Source organism: Mustela nivalis (genome assembly GCF_964662115.1).
Source record: "Mustela nivalis genome assembly, chromosome: 7".
Taxonomy (NCBI): domain Eukaryota; kingdom Metazoa; phylum Chordata; class Mammalia; order Carnivora; family Mustelidae; genus Mustela; species Mustela nivalis.
Genome location: NC_139026.1, coordinates 41,310,538 through 41,328,799, shown reverse-complemented (window position 1 = coordinate 41,328,799; position 18,262 = coordinate 41,310,538). Strand labels below are relative to the sequence as shown.

Below are 18,262 nucleotides of genomic sequence, written 5' to 3'. Positions count from 1 at the left end.
TCACCCTTTTTAGGGGAAATTCACAGTACAATTAATTTTTGTACACTCAAAACCTAAGTGAGACTTTGGTGTTAGACCCCTTTTCTAAAAGTGGAAGCTTAGCACTGCATAATCAATTCTCTACTTAAACGTTGTACAGAGGGGCACCTTGCTGGTTCAATCAGTTAAGTGTCTGCCTTTGGCTCAGGTCATGTTCCTAGGGTCCTGAGACTGAGACCAGCATCTGGCCCCTTGCTCCATGGGGAGCCTGCTTCTCCCTCTCCCTTTGCCCGCCACTCCCTCTGCTTGTGCTCCCTCTCCCTCTGTCAAATAAATCAATAAACTCTTTAAAAAAGCAAAAACAAAAACATACCAAATTAATGTAAAAGTCTCAAACTTTCTTTTCAGGAGAAAGTTCTACTTTTTAAAAAAAAGTATTCAAAGAAGGTATAAGCAGAGTATGTTAACAGTATTTCTCACAACAGAAAGTAAAACAGTAACTCTGTATAAAAAGTTAAGTAAACCAGGAATTTTTCACAAAGGCCAAAAAAATAGCCGATTTTGTTGCATAATGATGGAATAATAATAATAATATTATTACCCATCTTTGATTGAGTTGGTTTTTTTTTTTTAGTAAACCAATTCACTAGAGTACTAAAGAAAGAAAGAAAGAAAAAAAAAAGGAAGGAAGGAAGGAAGGAAGGACAGACTTTCAAACTATTTATTACTCTTGGACTCTGTCTATGCACCAAATACAAGAAAAGCCAGCACATACATCAACTATTTTTACAAGCTCTTAGGGAACAGGAAAAAATGACAGAATGCATTTTACAACCTTTCTGAAACTAACTTTTAACTACAGAAATGAAAATAAATTTATAGTGCACAAAGTCATATTGCCTGTTACATATTCAGTGATGTATGGACAGTGAAAAAATATATCCAGGCTTTCCCACATAAAATGGATATAAATAAGGGGATATTTAAAAGTAAAGACTAATTTATATGCTTGAAGAAAAAAAAATCAAGACTTTATTCACTGCTTTAGAAATTATGAGTAGAGAAAATAAATTATTCTGAATGAAGCAAATACTGAATTTTGTATTTTAAACCTTTAATATAGGATGACACCTGAAGACTCCATCCAAATCTCAGATTAAATGATTCTATGAACAAAATAAATACGGAAAGGTGAGGACAGATGAAGAGAGTGGAAGAAAATACAGAAAAGCAAAAAGGTGCTATAAGGAAACACCCTCCCATATATACACGAACTAACACAGAGCTGAGAGAGGCACGTGTAAGAGGAAGAAAGACACACTTAGTCAGATCTTGGCTTCCCTGTGTGGAAAGTTTCCTCCTTGAAATTGTTCCATAATATTTTCTAGTATTTGTGTCTGAATGTCTGCCAGCCTCCTAGTGTACTTTTTCTAAAGGCTTTTTAAGTTTTGATGTTTTCCTAACTAGACTGAATTGATTTGAGAATCAGTTGTCACATCCTTCTTTATTGCTTGAGTTGAATTAAAATTTTGGTTAATAAGAAACTTCCAATTTTATACTTCCTCATCTGAATCTTGGTCATACATTTCCCAAGGCTGTCTCCTAATATTGATTACTAAATCAATGGTTAAAATTTTTGTTAAACACTGAAGAACTGAAGTTAGTAATTGGTATTTACCAGCTACTGATTCCAAACCTGTCTGACTGCTCACAATGGGTTGACTGGTTTGCAGTGCATGGAGAGTTCTTATATATATTTGTGGAAAGCTGTACTTTCCCTTCTTAGACTTATACAGGACTTGGGGAATGCCTAAAAGAGCATTAGCTATTATCATGCTAACCACAGATTCTTCTGACTGCTGACATTTTCTGGTATAGTTGAGAAGATAGTAATGTAATAGAATCTCAAAATTACCACCCACTGGCAAAACACAACCTGCTGGTAGAGTGGAGCAGCAGTAACTCTGGGAAGTACACATCTCCAGTGACTTCTCTCTCACTGGCAACATGTTTCCCTTTCCAGCAATTTTTGTGACTTGTAAATTTTCAGAGGAAATTTCTATTCCAGTGTTTTCTGCTGTTGAATTAGCAGAATTACTCTCAATAAATGGTTCATTGTCATCAATTGTCCTGGTTTTAGTTGGAGCTAAACATCTCAGTGTTTCATTTGTCTGGTATGTATCTGTTGGTGTCACTTTTGGTGTGGAACATGGAATACAGGTTTCTAATTCTACACTTGGAACTACCAAATTTGAATATACTTTTAAATATGTTTGAGTTTTTGCCAGATTACCCTTGTTCTTTACAACTGTGCCCTGATATGGCCTCTGTATTAAGCCATTAACAATTTCTGGCAATGGATTACTTTCTCTGCTATCCTTATAAGTAAGAGGAGTTGATGTATGGTTTTGATCACTGGTTTGTATCATGTAACTTAGATCAAGATCTTTAAACAGCTGTCGAAGCATTTTAAATGCTCCATGTAAAGCACCTTCATGTTGTTCGACAAGACCCTGCACTGGTCCACAGAGAACTATACAGTGTGGTACAAATGAACATGTGCTAATCAAACCAAGATGAACATACCTTTTGGATCTCAAGGTAAGGGGCTTACAAAATTTCACTGAAGCCGTGTTACAGATTTCATACTGTGAAGAAACCTGTGGTAATATAAAGGGAGAAAGACCCATGACCCTTTGGATAAGAGAAACTTCTTCTGGTGATAAACACTCTACCACTGATATGCCATTCAGTCCTGCATAATAAGTAACTAAGTCCGGTTGTTTCACACTAGACAGGAGCAATTTTACATTTTGACTCTGTAAATGTTTCACTATTGCTTTTGTCTTTTCCATAATCCAAAACTGAGAGGTCTGAAACTGTGCTTCTGAATTTAGAATAAACTCTGATGCAGAAGCTGAAAAAAGAGGCTGAATGGTTTCTGTTACTATTACTATTCTTATGTCACCATCTGCTGGACAGTATACAGAAAAGTCTCTGTGAAGCACAAGCCCAGCTATGATCCTGGAGTCTGAGACAGGAAGGCCAGTGACGCCAACATTCAACTCTACAAAATATTCATCCACTAAGTCAAATACTTCTTCAAACCCACTTTCACAAGCCATACACTTGAAAAAGTAGTTACACATCAACTGTGAAATAAAGTAGTGATTATTTCTCCCCACTCTTCCACAAAAGTATGCATCTAGGAGCAGCTCTAAAGAGCTCCTACACAATGTTCTCTCTTCAGTGGATGAAGAAAAGATGGTCAGAAAGTGTTTACTTAAGTAGTGGTCCATAATATAATCTAATATTTTTGTCTGAAACGTCAGAAGAGCTTGAGAAATAAATTTCCACTGACAACAATTTTTCCAATGCCTTCTATGGGTTTGAATATTTTTGGAAATCAAAGAATCCTGTTCTTTGTCTATGACTGTATGAAGTCCTCTGAGTAAATGACAAAGAAGGATAATAAATGTCTTAGCACCATCTCCTGTTCTTCTTAGATGACTGGAAACACAGGCCACCACCATCCTGTACAGAAAAAGAAAGAAAGCAACTCAGATTTTCAGAGGGCTGCCTTCACACACGTAAACCAAGTTTAAACCATGGTTTTACAACCAAGGTCGTAAGACTTTAATGACTGATGTTTTTAGTTTTACTTTTTACGAAGTTTTACTTTGTTCTATTTTAAGATTCTGGCGTTGGGTGGAGCGAGGAGGGAAATATATGTTCTTGGGTGTTTGGTAAGATTGGATTCCCAAAAGAACGTTCCAAGGGCCAACGCTCGAACCCTAAGCATACACTGGTTTCGCCCAAGGTGTCTCCCCAGGAGCACAGGCTAACGGTACAGGGAGATGGCCTAAGGAGCTCCGCTCTGGCTAGAAGAGTAGGACAAGAGCACCTGGCTAGGGGACGCTGTTACGAGCTGGAAATGTGCGACGCGGGTACCTGGCTATGGGATGCTCTAAGTGTAGCGCCTCCAGGAGGCAGCCTCCACTCCGGCTGATCAGCACCTCGCCGGTGGGCTTCGTACACAGAACCTGCCGCCCCTCGGGCCCCAAGCAGCGGCTCAAGATGGTCTCCAGCACTTCCGTCACCTGCAACGCCGCCTTCGCAGAACCGAGGGCAGCCATGGTGCATAAAGTTGGAAGAGCTTGCGGCGGCGAAGCTGCACCACCAGGGAGGAGAGAGGCGGCACCGCCGGAAACGGAAGGGGCGGGGAGGAGGGCTAGCGCCGGGGCTGCTGGGCTTACTCCCCTACCGCCCACGGGTCGAGTATCCGGCAGTTCGGCCAGCGGTCCCGTGAGTCTGCGAAGCTGGAAAAGTGGTCAGGGCTTCTCAGGAGCTGTACCTGCACTGGAAACTGCCAGCCCTTCCTCTGCTCCCTGGGTGAATTTATTCGCAGCAGTGGCTTCAAGTGCCACCAAACCTGTCTCCCAGGAAACGCCCTTCCTTCCCGGAAGTCCGCACGCTAGGGGAGCCGATGTGGAGGAGGGAATGGGTACCCTGGTGCAACCGGGTTCGTGCCCAACCCCTGACAAAATCTCCGCGTTGGACTCAGGAGTATTCTGTCCACAGTATCACCAGTACTTGCTCTCCTAACCATCACAAACACAGTGTCTAGATGCAGGACAGCGGCAGGCTTTCCGCTTTCTGCCCAGGACCTTGCCACATTTCCTGGGCGCGGATTTTTGAAAACCCCAGCCACCACACTTTTTCTTTAGCAGAGGACACAGATGTGAAAACAGCTACATGGGCGATCACTAGTATGCTTTAAAAACATAGTGGCCTGAGATTGTTGGATACAACTGCATAAGAAAACAGAACACACTTTCATATATTGAAACGCATTTTTTCTCTCTCAAGGATGAAATGGTTAACCGTACTGGTTTAGGATTTAGATTTCGGTTTGCTCTGACATTTATCTGTGACATTCAGTAAGTAAACTTTTTTGCCTCCACTTTTCTTAAAAAATGGAGATAATAGACACATAAAGGGAAAACTCTCACAAGGTTTTGCAGAGTGATGATGTTTGCAAAGGTTTTTTTTTTTTTTTTTGTACAATGCCTGGCATATATACCAAGCACTCAACAGCCAACTATTTATAGCCCCCCCCCCTCAATTACTGTGATATTCACTAATGTATGGACCCACTCTACAAGAAAAGGATTCTTTTATAAAGTGCAGAAAAGCCAATTAGGAAGATAGGTAATACGGGACACCTATGACAGTGCAGTCAATATTAGACAATTAACCACCTTGCAGATTTTTTCATTGAGGTTAAACAATGAGGGGCTGTTCTCCTTACCTCTTATTCCTATGCAAAGGACAGGGGAAACCTGTAAGCCCTCCTCCTCGCCCCCAGCTCCAATTAACAAGACAGAACCAAGTGATTATCAAAATAGATCCTGAGGAGAGAGCAAGAATGGAAGAGGAGGAGGATGGAGGAAAAGAGTAGAAAACCAGACAGGAATGATTTGGAACTCACCTGATGTTGACTCAGTATGGAATAAATAATTTGAGGAGAAAATCTTTTTATATAGGTTTTGTGTATAAATACTTGTTTAATAGTAAGTTTTTCCCTGGTTCCACCCATCACAAAACAATAGTGGATATAGCTATAGTATATAGATTGGAACAGTGGATTACTCCAAACTTTTAAAAGGAAAGTGCTACCAGCAGGGTTCTATTTAAGTGTACAGTGGAAGAAGAATGGACCTTGAAGTCAGACATGGATTTAAACTTGTGCTTGCCATCACTCTACGTAGATCCTGGAATCATTTAACTTCTCTGAGTCTCAGATTCTTTATTTATAAAGTTGGGTTAACTTCCACTTACCTTAAGGTTATGATGAGCATTTAAGAAGAATGAACATAAAGCACCAAGGAAAGCATACACAAGGGATTCTAACTATTAAATCCTTCCTAGCCCTTCACCATCCTTCACAAAAATCCCTACAAAAAGGATTTTTTTAAATTTAAAAACTAGGATGAGGGAAGTCATCATATATTCAAAGTCATGTGATCACAGTTAGCTCTTTTTAAGAATTTTATTCAGAATGCCTACATGTAGAAGTTAGCATAATTTTACAGATTAGAAAAATTCAATTCTTTTGTCTCTGCAAACATTTATAATAGGTTAATAGGAATAACAGATTAGAAATGTGATACATTACAAAACAGTTGCCTATGACTATCTGTACATCTACTATGCACCTTAGGGAAAGGATTTGACAGTGTGCTGTACTTACACTGCAGATAACATACTTTTATTCTATTATACAAAACTGACCAGTGGTAGTGTTTGAATTTATAAATGGCCATTCAACAGTATATTTAGCTTAGATGTATATTTAGCATGCTAAAAAGTGAAAAAATTTTCAACTTAAGTTCTGTGGCTCATCAGTTCAAATGTTTCATGGCATTTTTAAAATAATTTCAATATTATAATACTAAAATAATTTTACATGATAAATGCAAAAAGATAATATTTTCTAAACATTTTAGAAAGTATATTCACATTCATTTTGTCATGGGTTTCTTGTGGCTCTTCGAAATATGTTAATCATATGAAGGAGACACTGGTCTTATACAATTTTAACAGTCCATCTTTGTTTTCTGTAACAAAACAAACAGTATGTTAAAGAGTAACAAAAAGTAACTTAAATATACTAAATTCACACACTGTATGTAAACAAAATGAAACCAAATTACATAATAGTGGCAGATTATACATTTTAAAGAATTTATTTATCCATGTAGTCAAATGAGATAGAAGTTGAAATGTAAACTTACTGATTTGTATGGTGTTACCCCTTATTGTTTTAAATTGGAAAATTTGGTATAAATGCTAATATTAGTATTTTATTTCTGTACATTTAACATAATTCAAAATAATCTACAGCATCATGTGTGGCTCATCAATATTGCCATCATCACTGTATATCAACCCCAAAAAACCCCAAAATATATTCATTACTCATTAGAAATGCTAAACACTGGAAAAAAGGGAATTTTATACATTTATTTTCTTAAATATTTGACTAAGATATTCTTCAAAAAGTTAAAACTGCCTTCTACAGAATTTTGTGTGTATATGGCACAAGTTGACACCCAAAACAGTGTGAATTCCATCAAAAAGGCACTGTTTACAATACTCAGAATACTCTGACACGTCTACTTCAATGATATCTGAGAGTGAATATATTTGAAATAGTTAAATAGACAAACCCTTATAAAAGTACAGCATTACTGTTTATATATACTAGAGCTATATAAAAGGAAATAAAATGACACAGAGAAATGACCCTTTATGACAAGTAAGCCTATAAACACTTTGAATTATACTGGAGAGTTCTGTAACACAAAAATAACAAAAAGTATTTTGTTAAAGGCACAAAAGCGTGAATACTAAATGAGTGTTGTATTTTACAAGGCCAACTTTTTCAATGGAATGGTGACAAAGACTACACTGTACCTTTACAAGTGATACAAAAAAGTACTAACATGAAATACAAATAAAATATCTATTGCTGAAAATTACTTGTTTTACATGCCCTATTTACTGTCTATTCCTGGGCCAGCTACACCTCACTAAGTGGTAGATAATTGAAGGCATAGTACATTTAATAACCAAAACAAATGCAAATGTCAATAATTATTACTATCTAAAATTTCCTGTGAAAAAATAAAATTTTTGATCAAATGAAAAAAGTGGTCATAAGATCTTAAATCCTAGAAATTGTCATAAGATTCTCAGAAAACTGGGAACTGTAATCACAATTTTTATGAATCCATGTTTAAAGGAATATTAATTTCAGGTAGAGAACATTCAAAGTCAATTACATATATGGCTACATACAAAGTTAATTATGTGTTTTAAAGGATTCACATACTAAGCCTAGTATAAGCACTGATCTAAAACTAAGCCACCAATTCCTGAGTTTCGTGTTCAGTTCACAGAAAGGAACTCATACAACTAAAAGCATAAGAAGACCATTCGAATAGATGTATGCTTTCAGTGTATAAGAAACAGTCATGAGTAACCCTGTTCTTTTTCATGAAATAGTTTTTGACTCGAGTAAAGAACCCAAAACATTGCCTTAGAAAAAGAAAATAATTACCTTTCCAGTCCTAGAAGATACTTATACAAATAAAACACTATTTAGATCACATGAAAGTAATACACAAGTGGGTAAGATTAAAATCCCAAAGTGGGGTTATCAACAAAAAATTTAAAATAAGTTTTCAGGGTTTAATGATGAAATGATTTTTGTGATCAGCCAATCAACTTATATATGATATAAATACTAATTTAAACAATAAAAAGGATCAAATTGTACAATATTTACAAAATACCATCTATCAATGAAAAGGCAGTTGAGCATACAATATTGGTAACAGAAAGTAAGGACAAAAATTATATTGACAAGTATGAAATACCAAGAGATCCAACCTGTTCTGTGTAGTCGTATTATACCAATACTTACACCAGGTGTAGGTATATCTTATTTATATTTCAGTCAATTAAAAAAATGTTTTTGCATGTACATATGGAATACAGCATTATTTTGCCAAAACTACATGGGAAATGGCTCTTTTTAAAACCTACGGCTACTTAAGATAGCTATATTAGGGGGAAAAAAAGCAGGCTCTTTTTCATTACTTTCCATTTTTGCAATTTAGCAATCATTCCTTGATTTTATATTTATCATGGCATAAACAGCTGATTGTAATCTTGCTAGTGTCTCACATCTCTTCTTAATCAAAGGCAAATGTAGCCAGAAGTTATTATTTTATTTTTATTAATAGCCATTTTGAAATCTATACTTTCAGGATTCTGAGACCTATCTTAGGAAAACATGTTCATAAGCTTAACTACATTTGCAAAAATTGCTTCTGAGGAATGTAAATATTTATGAAAAAAGTAAAAATATTACCCCCCAAATTAGGAAAATGTTTGCCTGAGCCTGAAAAAAATAAATCTTCAATAATTGTGGTTTTATCACAGAATGAAGCTGCTCAGAGGAAGAGAATAAGGAATTAAACTTCAGAACTTGATGCTCTTCTTAAATGCTCAACTTATTGCACACTTTAAGGAAACCAATTTTAATGTACATGTAAATGCTACCACACAAAGTATCCTTTCTTATTGCCTTACTACCTTTCTCTTTTTTGGCTTTTGAAATAAAATATTGGCTATAATTTTTTCTATTCTATTTGTTCACTGAACACACTAGGATCTAAATGAAAGCTAAAATACGTGTTTCATACTGAAAGAAACATAAAGTATCAAAATTTCATATGCCCTATAAACATCTCCAGAATTTGGCATATGCTATTGGACCAATGCTGTTACAAAAAACAAAAATAAGAAAAAAGAACAGCAATAAATTTTGACCAAACTTTTTTAAGCAAGTGCTTAAGGTGGTATTGTATAGGTGTAAGAAAGATATAATGAACAGATCCAAATAGCTGCATACCAATTTTTTATATTGATATGCACACACATACATTTACACTTTTATCTATAAATATTAAATTCTAAGGGTTAAAAAAAATCCTGTGTAAACTTTTAAAAAAGCAATTTGCCATCTTGTCTCTCTCAGTACATCAATTTTGACTACACTTTGTTCTTGCTATTTCTAAGAAGACAACGGATCTGGGTGCTTTGGAAATTATTATTTTTTTTAATAGGACCGTGTTTTGAACTACTGATGTCTATGACGCCATCATTTCCCATTCTGTAATTCCTTACAGATAAAAGTCTTGTGTCTGTTTTATGAAGAAAATAGATTGCTATATATATCTCATAAGAAGTTAATGCTATATCTCAGAACATACTATAGAATACAAAGACTACTGTCAGATATATGTAAGACACAATTGTGTATACATGTGGATTTATCACACTCACATGTAAACACATTGTCACAAAAGCTAGAAATGTTCTGGCACTTAACACATAGCTCACTTTAATAACCAATAGTTCTTATTTCAGGTTAAGGATAAAATGTATGAAAGGTCAACACCTCTACATTTATCTCTAAGATTTTTGTTTTAGAAATATTGTGACATTTTAATAAAGACCAAAGCAACTTGAACATTTGGTCCCAGGCCAAATCTGATCATTCCAGGTCACTGATTCAACTGTAAGGAACTTCTACTTGAACATGAAGTTTATTATAACTTGAAGCAAAATCAGGAGGAAAATGATGAAGTAGTCTTTTTGTTGCAGAAAATAATCCGTGGCAGGTGTGCTTGAAACTAAATGATTTCGAAGAGCCATAATATTTCTACAAAAATAAGAAAAAATAAATTTTATAATTACATGTCAAAAATGTTAGCAGAGAACTCACAACTTGATATATGAGTCTTATTAGTAAAGTCTTAGTTAACCAAACACTTAATTACATTATCTAAAGTACCTAGTACAATCAATTACGACTACCTAAACAGGAAGCTGATTATTCTACATGAAGCCATTTTTAGGTCTTGTCTAAATCTACATTCCATGTTTTACCAAAAATATTATTCAATGATGTTCATCAAATATAATCAACGAAGCTAGGAGCTGGTTCTTTGAAAGAATTAATAAAATTGATAAACCCCTGGCCCGACTTATCAAAAAGAAAAGAGAAAGGACCCAAATAAATAAAATCATGAATGAAAGAGGAGAGATCACAACTAACACCAAAGAAATACAAACTATTATAAGAACATACTATGAGCAACTCTACGGCAATAAATTTGACAATCTGGAAGAAATGGATGCCTTCCTAGAAACATATAAACTACCACAACTGAACCAGGAAGAAATAGAAAGCCTGAACAGACCCATAACCAGTAAGGAGATTGAAACAGTCATTAAAAATCTCCAAACAAACAAAAGCCCAGGGCCAGACGGCTTCCCGGGGGAATTCTACCAAACATTTAAAGAAGAACTAATTCCTATTCTCCTGAAACTGTTCCAGAAAATAGAAATGGAAGGAAAACTTCCAAACTCATTTTATGAGGCCAGCATCACCTTGATCCCAAAACCAGACAAGGATCCCACCAAAAAAGAGAGCTATAGACCGATATCCTTGATGAACACAGATGCGAAAATACTCAACAAAATACTAGCCAATAGGATTCAACAGTACATTAAAAAGATTATTCACCACGACCAAGTGGGATTTATTCCAGGGCTGCAAGGTTGGTTCAACATCCGCAAATCAGTCAATGTGATACAACACATCAATAAAAGAAAGAACAAGAACCATATGATACTCTCAATAGATGCTGAAAAAGCATTTGACAAAGTACAGCATCCCTTCCTGATCAAAACTCTTCAAAGTGTAGGGATAGAGGGCACATACCTCAATATCATCAAAGCCATCTATGAAAAACCCACCGCAAATATCATTCTCAATGGAGAAAAACTGAAAGCTTTTCCGCTAAGGTCAGGAACACGGCAGGGATGTCCATTATCACCACTGCTATTCAACATAGTACTAGAGGTCCTAGCCTCAGCAATCAGACAACAAAAGGAAATTAAAGGCATCCAAATCGGCAAAGAAGAAGTCAAATTATCACTCTTCGCAGATGATATACTATATGTGGAAAACCCAAAAGACTCCACTCCAAAACTGCTAGAACTTATACAGGAATTCAGTAAAGTGTCAGGATATAAAATCAATGCACAGAAATCAGTTGCATTTCTCTACACCAACAGCAAAACAGAAGAAAGAGAAATTAAGGAGTCAATCTCATTTATAATTGCACCCAAAACCATAAGATACCTAGGAATAAACCTAACCAAAGAGGCACAGAATCTATACTCAGAAAACTATAAAGTACTCATGAAAGAAATTGAGGAAGACACAAAGAAATGGAAAAATGTTCCATGCTCCTGGATTGGAAGAATAAATATTGTGAAAATGTCTATGCTACCTAAAGCAATCTACACATTTAATGCAATTCCTATCAAAGTACCATCCATCTTTTTCAAAGAAATGGAACAAATAATGCTAAAATTTATATGGAACCAGAAAAGACCTCGAATAGCCAAAGGGATATTGAAAAAGAAAGCCAAAGTTGGTGGCATCACAATTCCGGACTTCAAGCTCTATTACAAAGCTGTCATCATCAAGACAGCATGGTACTGGCACAAAAACAGACACATAGATCAATGGAACAGAATAGAGAGCCCAGAAATAGACCCTCAACTCTATGGTCAACTAATCTTCGACAAAGCAGGAAAGAATGTCCAATGGAAAAAAAACAGCCTCTTCAATAAATGGTGCTGGGAAAATTGGACAAATATAATGTTAAAACTTGATGATATAAAAATCTATCATCTTTCTCTCAGTGTTTTTAAAACAAAAATTATACCTTTTAAGTTGGCCCATTAAGGTTCTTTTACCTTTACTTTAGGGAAGATAGAAATAGAGTTGGAGAAAAATGTTAAATTCTCCAGGAAAAAATAATACAATAGACTTCATCTTGATGACACCAAGATGCAGAAGACAAGCCCCCTTCTGTAAAAGTGCTCATGGTCTAGTGGGGGCAGTGGGGGCAAGGTCAGCAGACACACACAGTAACAACTCTGTAGTCTAGTAAATGCTCAAAAGCATTATGTATGGAGGACTGTACAAGAAAAGTGGTGAGATTACTAACTACAGGGCATGGTGAGTAATGAGAAATGTTAGTAAATCTAATTAGATTTATAAATGAATGAGCCTACTTGTTCATTTGCTTCCTTTCTTTCTCTATACTGGTAAAACACATTAATAGAAGAAACTGGGGTGAGAGTGGGGTGGGGTGTCTTCACTAACCAGTTTTTCTGTGTTTTTAGCCAAAAGCATTTAGTATAGCATGAGGATGGCATAAGCTCATTTCATGACTAAGTTAACATTTTGTTAGCATATGAAGTGCCTATGTAGCATCTTTCAAGTTAGGAATGTCAAGAAGTCTATTGCAGAAAACTTTGTTAGTTGACTTTCTCAGAAACCAGCTCACTTTCACACCTAACCCAGCTATATTTCTAGTATATTACAGGGGTAAAATTCTTTTTTTTTTTTTTTGAGATTTTATTTATTTGACAGACAGAGATCACAAGTAGGCAGAGAGGCAGGCAGAGAGAGAGAGGAAGGGAAGCAGGCTCCCTGCTAAGCAGAGAGCCCAATATGGGGCTCGAACCCAGTACCCTGAGACCATGACCTGAGCCGAAGGCAAAGGCTTAACCCACTGAGCTACCCAGGTGCCCCTACAACAGTAAGATTCTAATTCTGCCCTCACAGGTGAGAAAAAACCACCACTTTCTCCCCATATTTTAGTGGTGAAGGAATTTCATAAGCGTTAGTAATCAGGCAATAGAAGCCAAGGTTCTATTTTGGCCCAACAATGTTATAAAACTGTAAAGTTTACATATAATTTCCTACATAACAGGATTCTTAACTATTTCTCTAGACTTAAATGAACAGCCACTGTCCATATATTACCTTTTAATTTCTTCCTGTGTTTGTTTTATAGATTCGATGGAATTTTGAATGTCTCCCAGTTCTATCCCTTTCTTTCTTCTTGTATTTGGTTTTACTGACTGAGCTGAAAAGACATTTGGAATGAAACTGGTGAAAATAGCGACCACATTTAATTATAAACAATTTATATTTCAGCTTAATGATTCTTGTACAGTAAAATTTTCCTAGGCATTACTTTTATGACTTAGAGAGTAACGTACTAATACTCTGCATTTTTAAAGTTTCAATCATATCACTTCAAAACTAGAAAACTACAAATATGTTTAAAGTAACCAGAAATTAGTTACATTTTAGATGGCATCAGTTTTTTAAAACTCATTAAAATAGACAAGAATTCATTAAAAACATATGTATACCTTTTCTATACATTTTTATTGTCAACCAGTACACTGTACTTTTTCCCTCATCAAACCTTATATCCATTCCTTCCTTTCTGTTTTTGTTCAGATCTTAACCTCTCTCCACGTCTCAGCTTTCTCTTTTGTAAAATAGGAATAACAATAAAGCCACGCAAAGTCACATGGTGATAGTACAGTGTATTATATCTAGCTTGGCACATATTAAGTAAGTACTCAGTGAATGTCAGCTGATAAATTACAGATAAATAGTGGAGTGCGTAAGAGAGTGAATTAGGGAACCAAAATATCTGTTATATATTACATATACATACTGCTTATGGGATATGTGACCCTGAGCAGGTAAATCTGTGTCTCAATTTCCTTTTCTATAAAATGGGAACAAAACAGCATAACCATTACTGCCCCCTCTAGCACACCAGTACCCTGTGACTCATATTTTTAAACTTTTATTGATTTTTTTTTTTTTTTTTTTTACACTGGAAATCTTACCCCCCCCACACACACCCCTTAAGCCTAGATTGCTATAATCCATTAGAAGTCCTAATAATTCATCAGGGTTCCTCTAAGAACTTTCCTCAAACTGAATTCAGCTCCCTTTCCCTTAAACTGTTATTTGTTGTCTACTAACTTCCTGGCATTCATCATTTATTCACTTCTAGTGTAATCTCTGTAAAAATAAGCTACCCAGCTTAGTGTGAGCTTAGTAGAGAACTACAGCTTTATTTTCTCAGATATTACCCGAATCCTTTCTTGATTATATCTCAGTGTAATTCAAGACATTTTACACATTATCTGACTTGAACAAGAATAGCATACTATTTAATTTAGTCCATAATTTTGATATAGTTATATTTTTACTTGTCTGTAACTTCTAAACACTACAAGAATTTATTCTAAAAATGGAAAACTTTTTTTGAAGCATGGAAATGAGTTCAAAGCTCAAAAATTGCTTCCTGCATTGAATCTAGGAAACCATCAACAATTTTTCAGAAGCTAACAAGACAGAAGAATTAGTACTACAGTGTGGTTCTTGATTTTCATGTTCTCTCTTGCCTTTCCCTTGTGACCTGGTCTTGAAATTTATCTATAACCTAAAATAGCTTTTTTTGCAAACCACCTCTGTCTCCAAACTCCTACATTAACTTGATTTAAATATGATAAATACTTTTCATATATTAAACATAATATAGTAATATCCCCTCCCCTTTTTTTACAGTAATATCCTTTTAAAAGTTTAGTGAACAGTAGGTATTAAATATTTTTACCTTCACTTCCAGATGAGTCCTGGATATCAGGTTCTGGGGAGGAATAGCCTTTTGCCACTTTCTTCTGTTGCCTGGTTGGCTTATGTTTCATTTTTGGGACACTAACCTGAAAAAGAACCCATGCTATGTGAATTTGCAATGATTTTTTAAATTAAAGATCAATGTTGTGTAACTATCAAAACTATCTATTCATGGGTGCAGTACACTGAAATAAAAACAGAGATGAAATAGTGTAATTAAAACTTAAGAAGATGTGATACACTTAGACAATCAAATTATTAAATTAAAACAAAAAACATTAATTTGGCACAAACAACAAAAAAAAAATTTAAAAAATATGCAATGAAGAGTTTCTCTTCACTCCTGAACTCTATCAACAAAAATACTTACTATTACTCTGTCTATCCTTTAAGAGACATTTCTATACACAAAAAAATATGAATATAGGCTCCCCCCATACTTCTAACTGCATCAGTCAATATCTCTAGTTCAATGTCAAATAAAAGTGTTCTTTTCCAATTGTATTTATCTTGTTCTCAACATTAGAAACATTCCCTTGAATAATGCTGGGTTTCCCATAAAATTATTCACTTACTTTTAATAATACTGGATAATGTAGAAGGCATCTTTTTTTTTTTTTAAGTTTTATTTGAGAGAGACAGTGTATGCGTTAGCAAGCACAAGCAGGGGGAGGGGCAGTGGGAGAGAGAGAAGCAGACTTCCACTGAGGAGGGAGCCTGACATAGGACTCAATCCCAGAACTCTGAGATTATGACCTAAGATGAAGACAGATACTTAACCAACTAAGCCACCCAGGTGCTCCATTGCAGAGCATGATTTAAACTTTCAGAGAGTAACATGAAAACAAAACAAAAAATTAACAACAACAAAAAAACTTATAGAAAGTATTTGAATGCATGCACAAGATTCAGAAGTATATCAAATGATCAACTAAGACTAAATTTTTCTTAAAATAATGTACTTTAGACTCTATTAATAGGCTTACAATTTTGGAGGTCAATCCTAAGGTTAAAAACTCAAATTCAAGAGAAGAAACTAGAATCAAAAGGGTAAGGTAATTTATATGTTTAGAAAAACTGGGAACCAGTTATCATAACTCCTAGATTCTATTCATACTATTTTAAATAGGAATTATACATCAATTATCTATTCTTTTACAAAATCTTATTCAAAAGACTGAAATTCAAATAAAATTTCTATAATTTTATTACAGAAAATAAGCAATGAGCAGACAGGTTCTAGATTCAGCTTAAACTATGCCCTACTTCAAGTCATAGGGACTGAACATTATAGGATTAGAATCCAAATCCACATTCTTAGAGTAGTTCAAACTGGAAACTGATAAAGACTGGTGAGAAGTATTTAAAATGACAAAGGGAGTCAGCAATTGATCTCTCAGTAAATGCCACCTTTAGGAGGAAATACGGGTGCCCTGTCTCTATCATGTTAACATTGTTAAAGAAAGAAAAAAATTTTTTTAATGTTTTAAAATTTATTTTTTTAAAAATTTATTATTAAGAGAGGGAGGGAAGGACGGAGATTGGGGAGAGAGAGGAGAAAGAGAGAGAGAAATCTTAGGAAGGCTCCATGCCTAGCATGGTGTCCGATTCAGGGCTTGATCTCACAACCCTGAGATCATGACTTGAGCCAAAATCAAGAGGCAAATGCTTAAATGACTAAGCCACCCAGGCACCCCTAAAATGTTTTACAATTTCTAAATAGTGATACCATGTATGTGTACAGATATACACATATATATAATAAATTTTTCCATCTTAGTCACTTTTAAGTGTACAATTCAGTAATATTAAGTAGATTCACAGTATTGTGCAAATGTCACAGCTACTTCTAAAACATTTTCATCATCTCAAAGAGAGACTAATAATTAAGCAAGAACTTCCCATTCTCTCTTCCCCTCAGTCCAGTAGCCTCTTTTTCACTTTAGTTATTCTATTTTTGAGCTCCAGAATTTGGTCCTTTGTATAATTTCTTTTTATTGATATTCTAATTTTGTTTATGCATCTTTTTCTTGGTTTTCTTTAGTTCTTTGTTCTTGTTCCCATTTAACTCTGTGGGCACATTTGAGACAACTGTTCTAAAAACTCTGTCTGCTGAGCCTGATGTCTGGATTTCAACAGGGATAGTTTCTGTCAATTTATTCTGTTCCTTTTAATGGGTCATGCTTTCATGCTTCTTTGTATGCCTTGTTATTTTTTATGGAAAACCAGAATCTGATTGTTATAATGTAGTAATTCAGGAAATCATATTCTCCACCTTCCCCAGGGCTTGCTCTCTTCTGGACTGATGAAAGCTACAGTACCCCATTTGTTCAGTAAAGTCTCTAAATTGTTTTGCGAAGACTGTATTCCTTCTTCATGGTTACTGAAATCTCTGTTCCTTAGCTTGTGTTCAGCTAGCATTTTGACAGAAGCTTCCTTGAACACCAGTAGCCAAACAAACAAAACAAAAACAACCACACAAAACAAAACAAAACAACTCTCCTAGCCTTAGCAGACTGGCTCTGTGTAACGGCTCTCTTTCAACACTAAGTCAGGCTTGCACATGTCTTTTTTGAGCAAAAGCATTTTGCCTTGGACATTTCCATGGTTTTCTAAAATCCCTGATTCCCTAATTTCCTAAAGATTCTTTCCCTAGCTTTTGTTTCTGGCCTTCTGGCCTTCCACAGTCTATTATTTTGTTTCAGTGGTAATCTTTTGCCCTAGGATTGCGCACGCTTTCAGTATGGCTCACAGCAATTCCAAGCAATGCCTGCAGCCTTCGTGCTGGAGCTCTGAGTTAGTGACAACAAGGCATCCTTCAGGTAGCTGACAAACAAAATTTGTGAATAAGGTCTGCTCTGCTCCCTCTGGAACCACGTCTCACATTGGGAATCTGGGGACCCTTCAAGACTACCAGGGTACCCATGAGGAGTTAGGGTAAGGATAAATAAAAATGCCATAAAGCTTTCCTATGGCTTTGAGGTCACCTCTGTCTTGATTTAGCATTCACTTTGTTGCTGCAAACTTCTGACTATTTTCCATAGTTTTGGAAAATTTGGTTCTGATCATTTTTGCTTGCTTTTTTGTTTCTTTGAAGGGACAAGGGCTTGGAGC

At 35.5% G+C, this 18,262-nt stretch overlaps 2 protein-coding genes across 16 annotated transcripts in view; both read right to left on the bottom strand.

Moving 5' to 3' along the window:
• Positions 1–1,076: 1,076 nt before the first annotated feature.
• BBS10 (Bardet-Biedl syndrome 10) lies at positions 1,077–4,427 on the bottom strand. 2 transcript variants are annotated; one of them, XM_082740410.1, is made up of 2 exons: positions 4,334–4,427; positions 1,077–3,513 (listed from the first exon to the last, which is right to left on the bottom strand). In XM_082740410.1, the coding sequence occupies exon 2, from the start codon at positions 3,510–3,512 to the stop codon at positions 1,533–1,535; it is 1,980 nt and encodes a 659-aa protein (XP_082596536.1). In that variant the 5' UTR covers position 3,513; positions 4,334–4,427; the 3' UTR covers positions 1,077–1,532. The 2 variants fall into 2 exon arrangements, with proteins under 2 accessions (XP_082596536.1, XP_082596537.1); XM_082740411.1 differs by lacking the exon at positions 4,334–4,427 and adding an exon at positions 3,931–4,289.
• A 1,590-nt stretch (positions 4,428–6,017) lies between these two features.
• Positions 6,018–18,262, bottom strand: part of OSBPL8 (oxysterol binding protein like 8) — a 160,399-nt gene continuing 148,154 nt past the window's right edge. For all 14 annotated transcript variants that reach the window (XM_082740377.1, XM_082740371.1, XM_082740370.1 and 11 more), the window contains 3 exons: positions 15,129–15,234; positions 13,466–13,568; positions 6,018–10,276 (listed from right to left, as the gene is read on the bottom strand). In XM_082740377.1, coding sequence (XP_082596503.1) covers positions 10,144–10,276; positions 13,466–13,568; positions 15,129–15,234 — 342 coding nt within the window. In that variant the 3' untranslated portion in view covers positions 6,018–10,143. The remainder of the gene's footprint in view (positions 10,277–13,465; positions 13,569–15,128; positions 15,235–18,262) is intronic.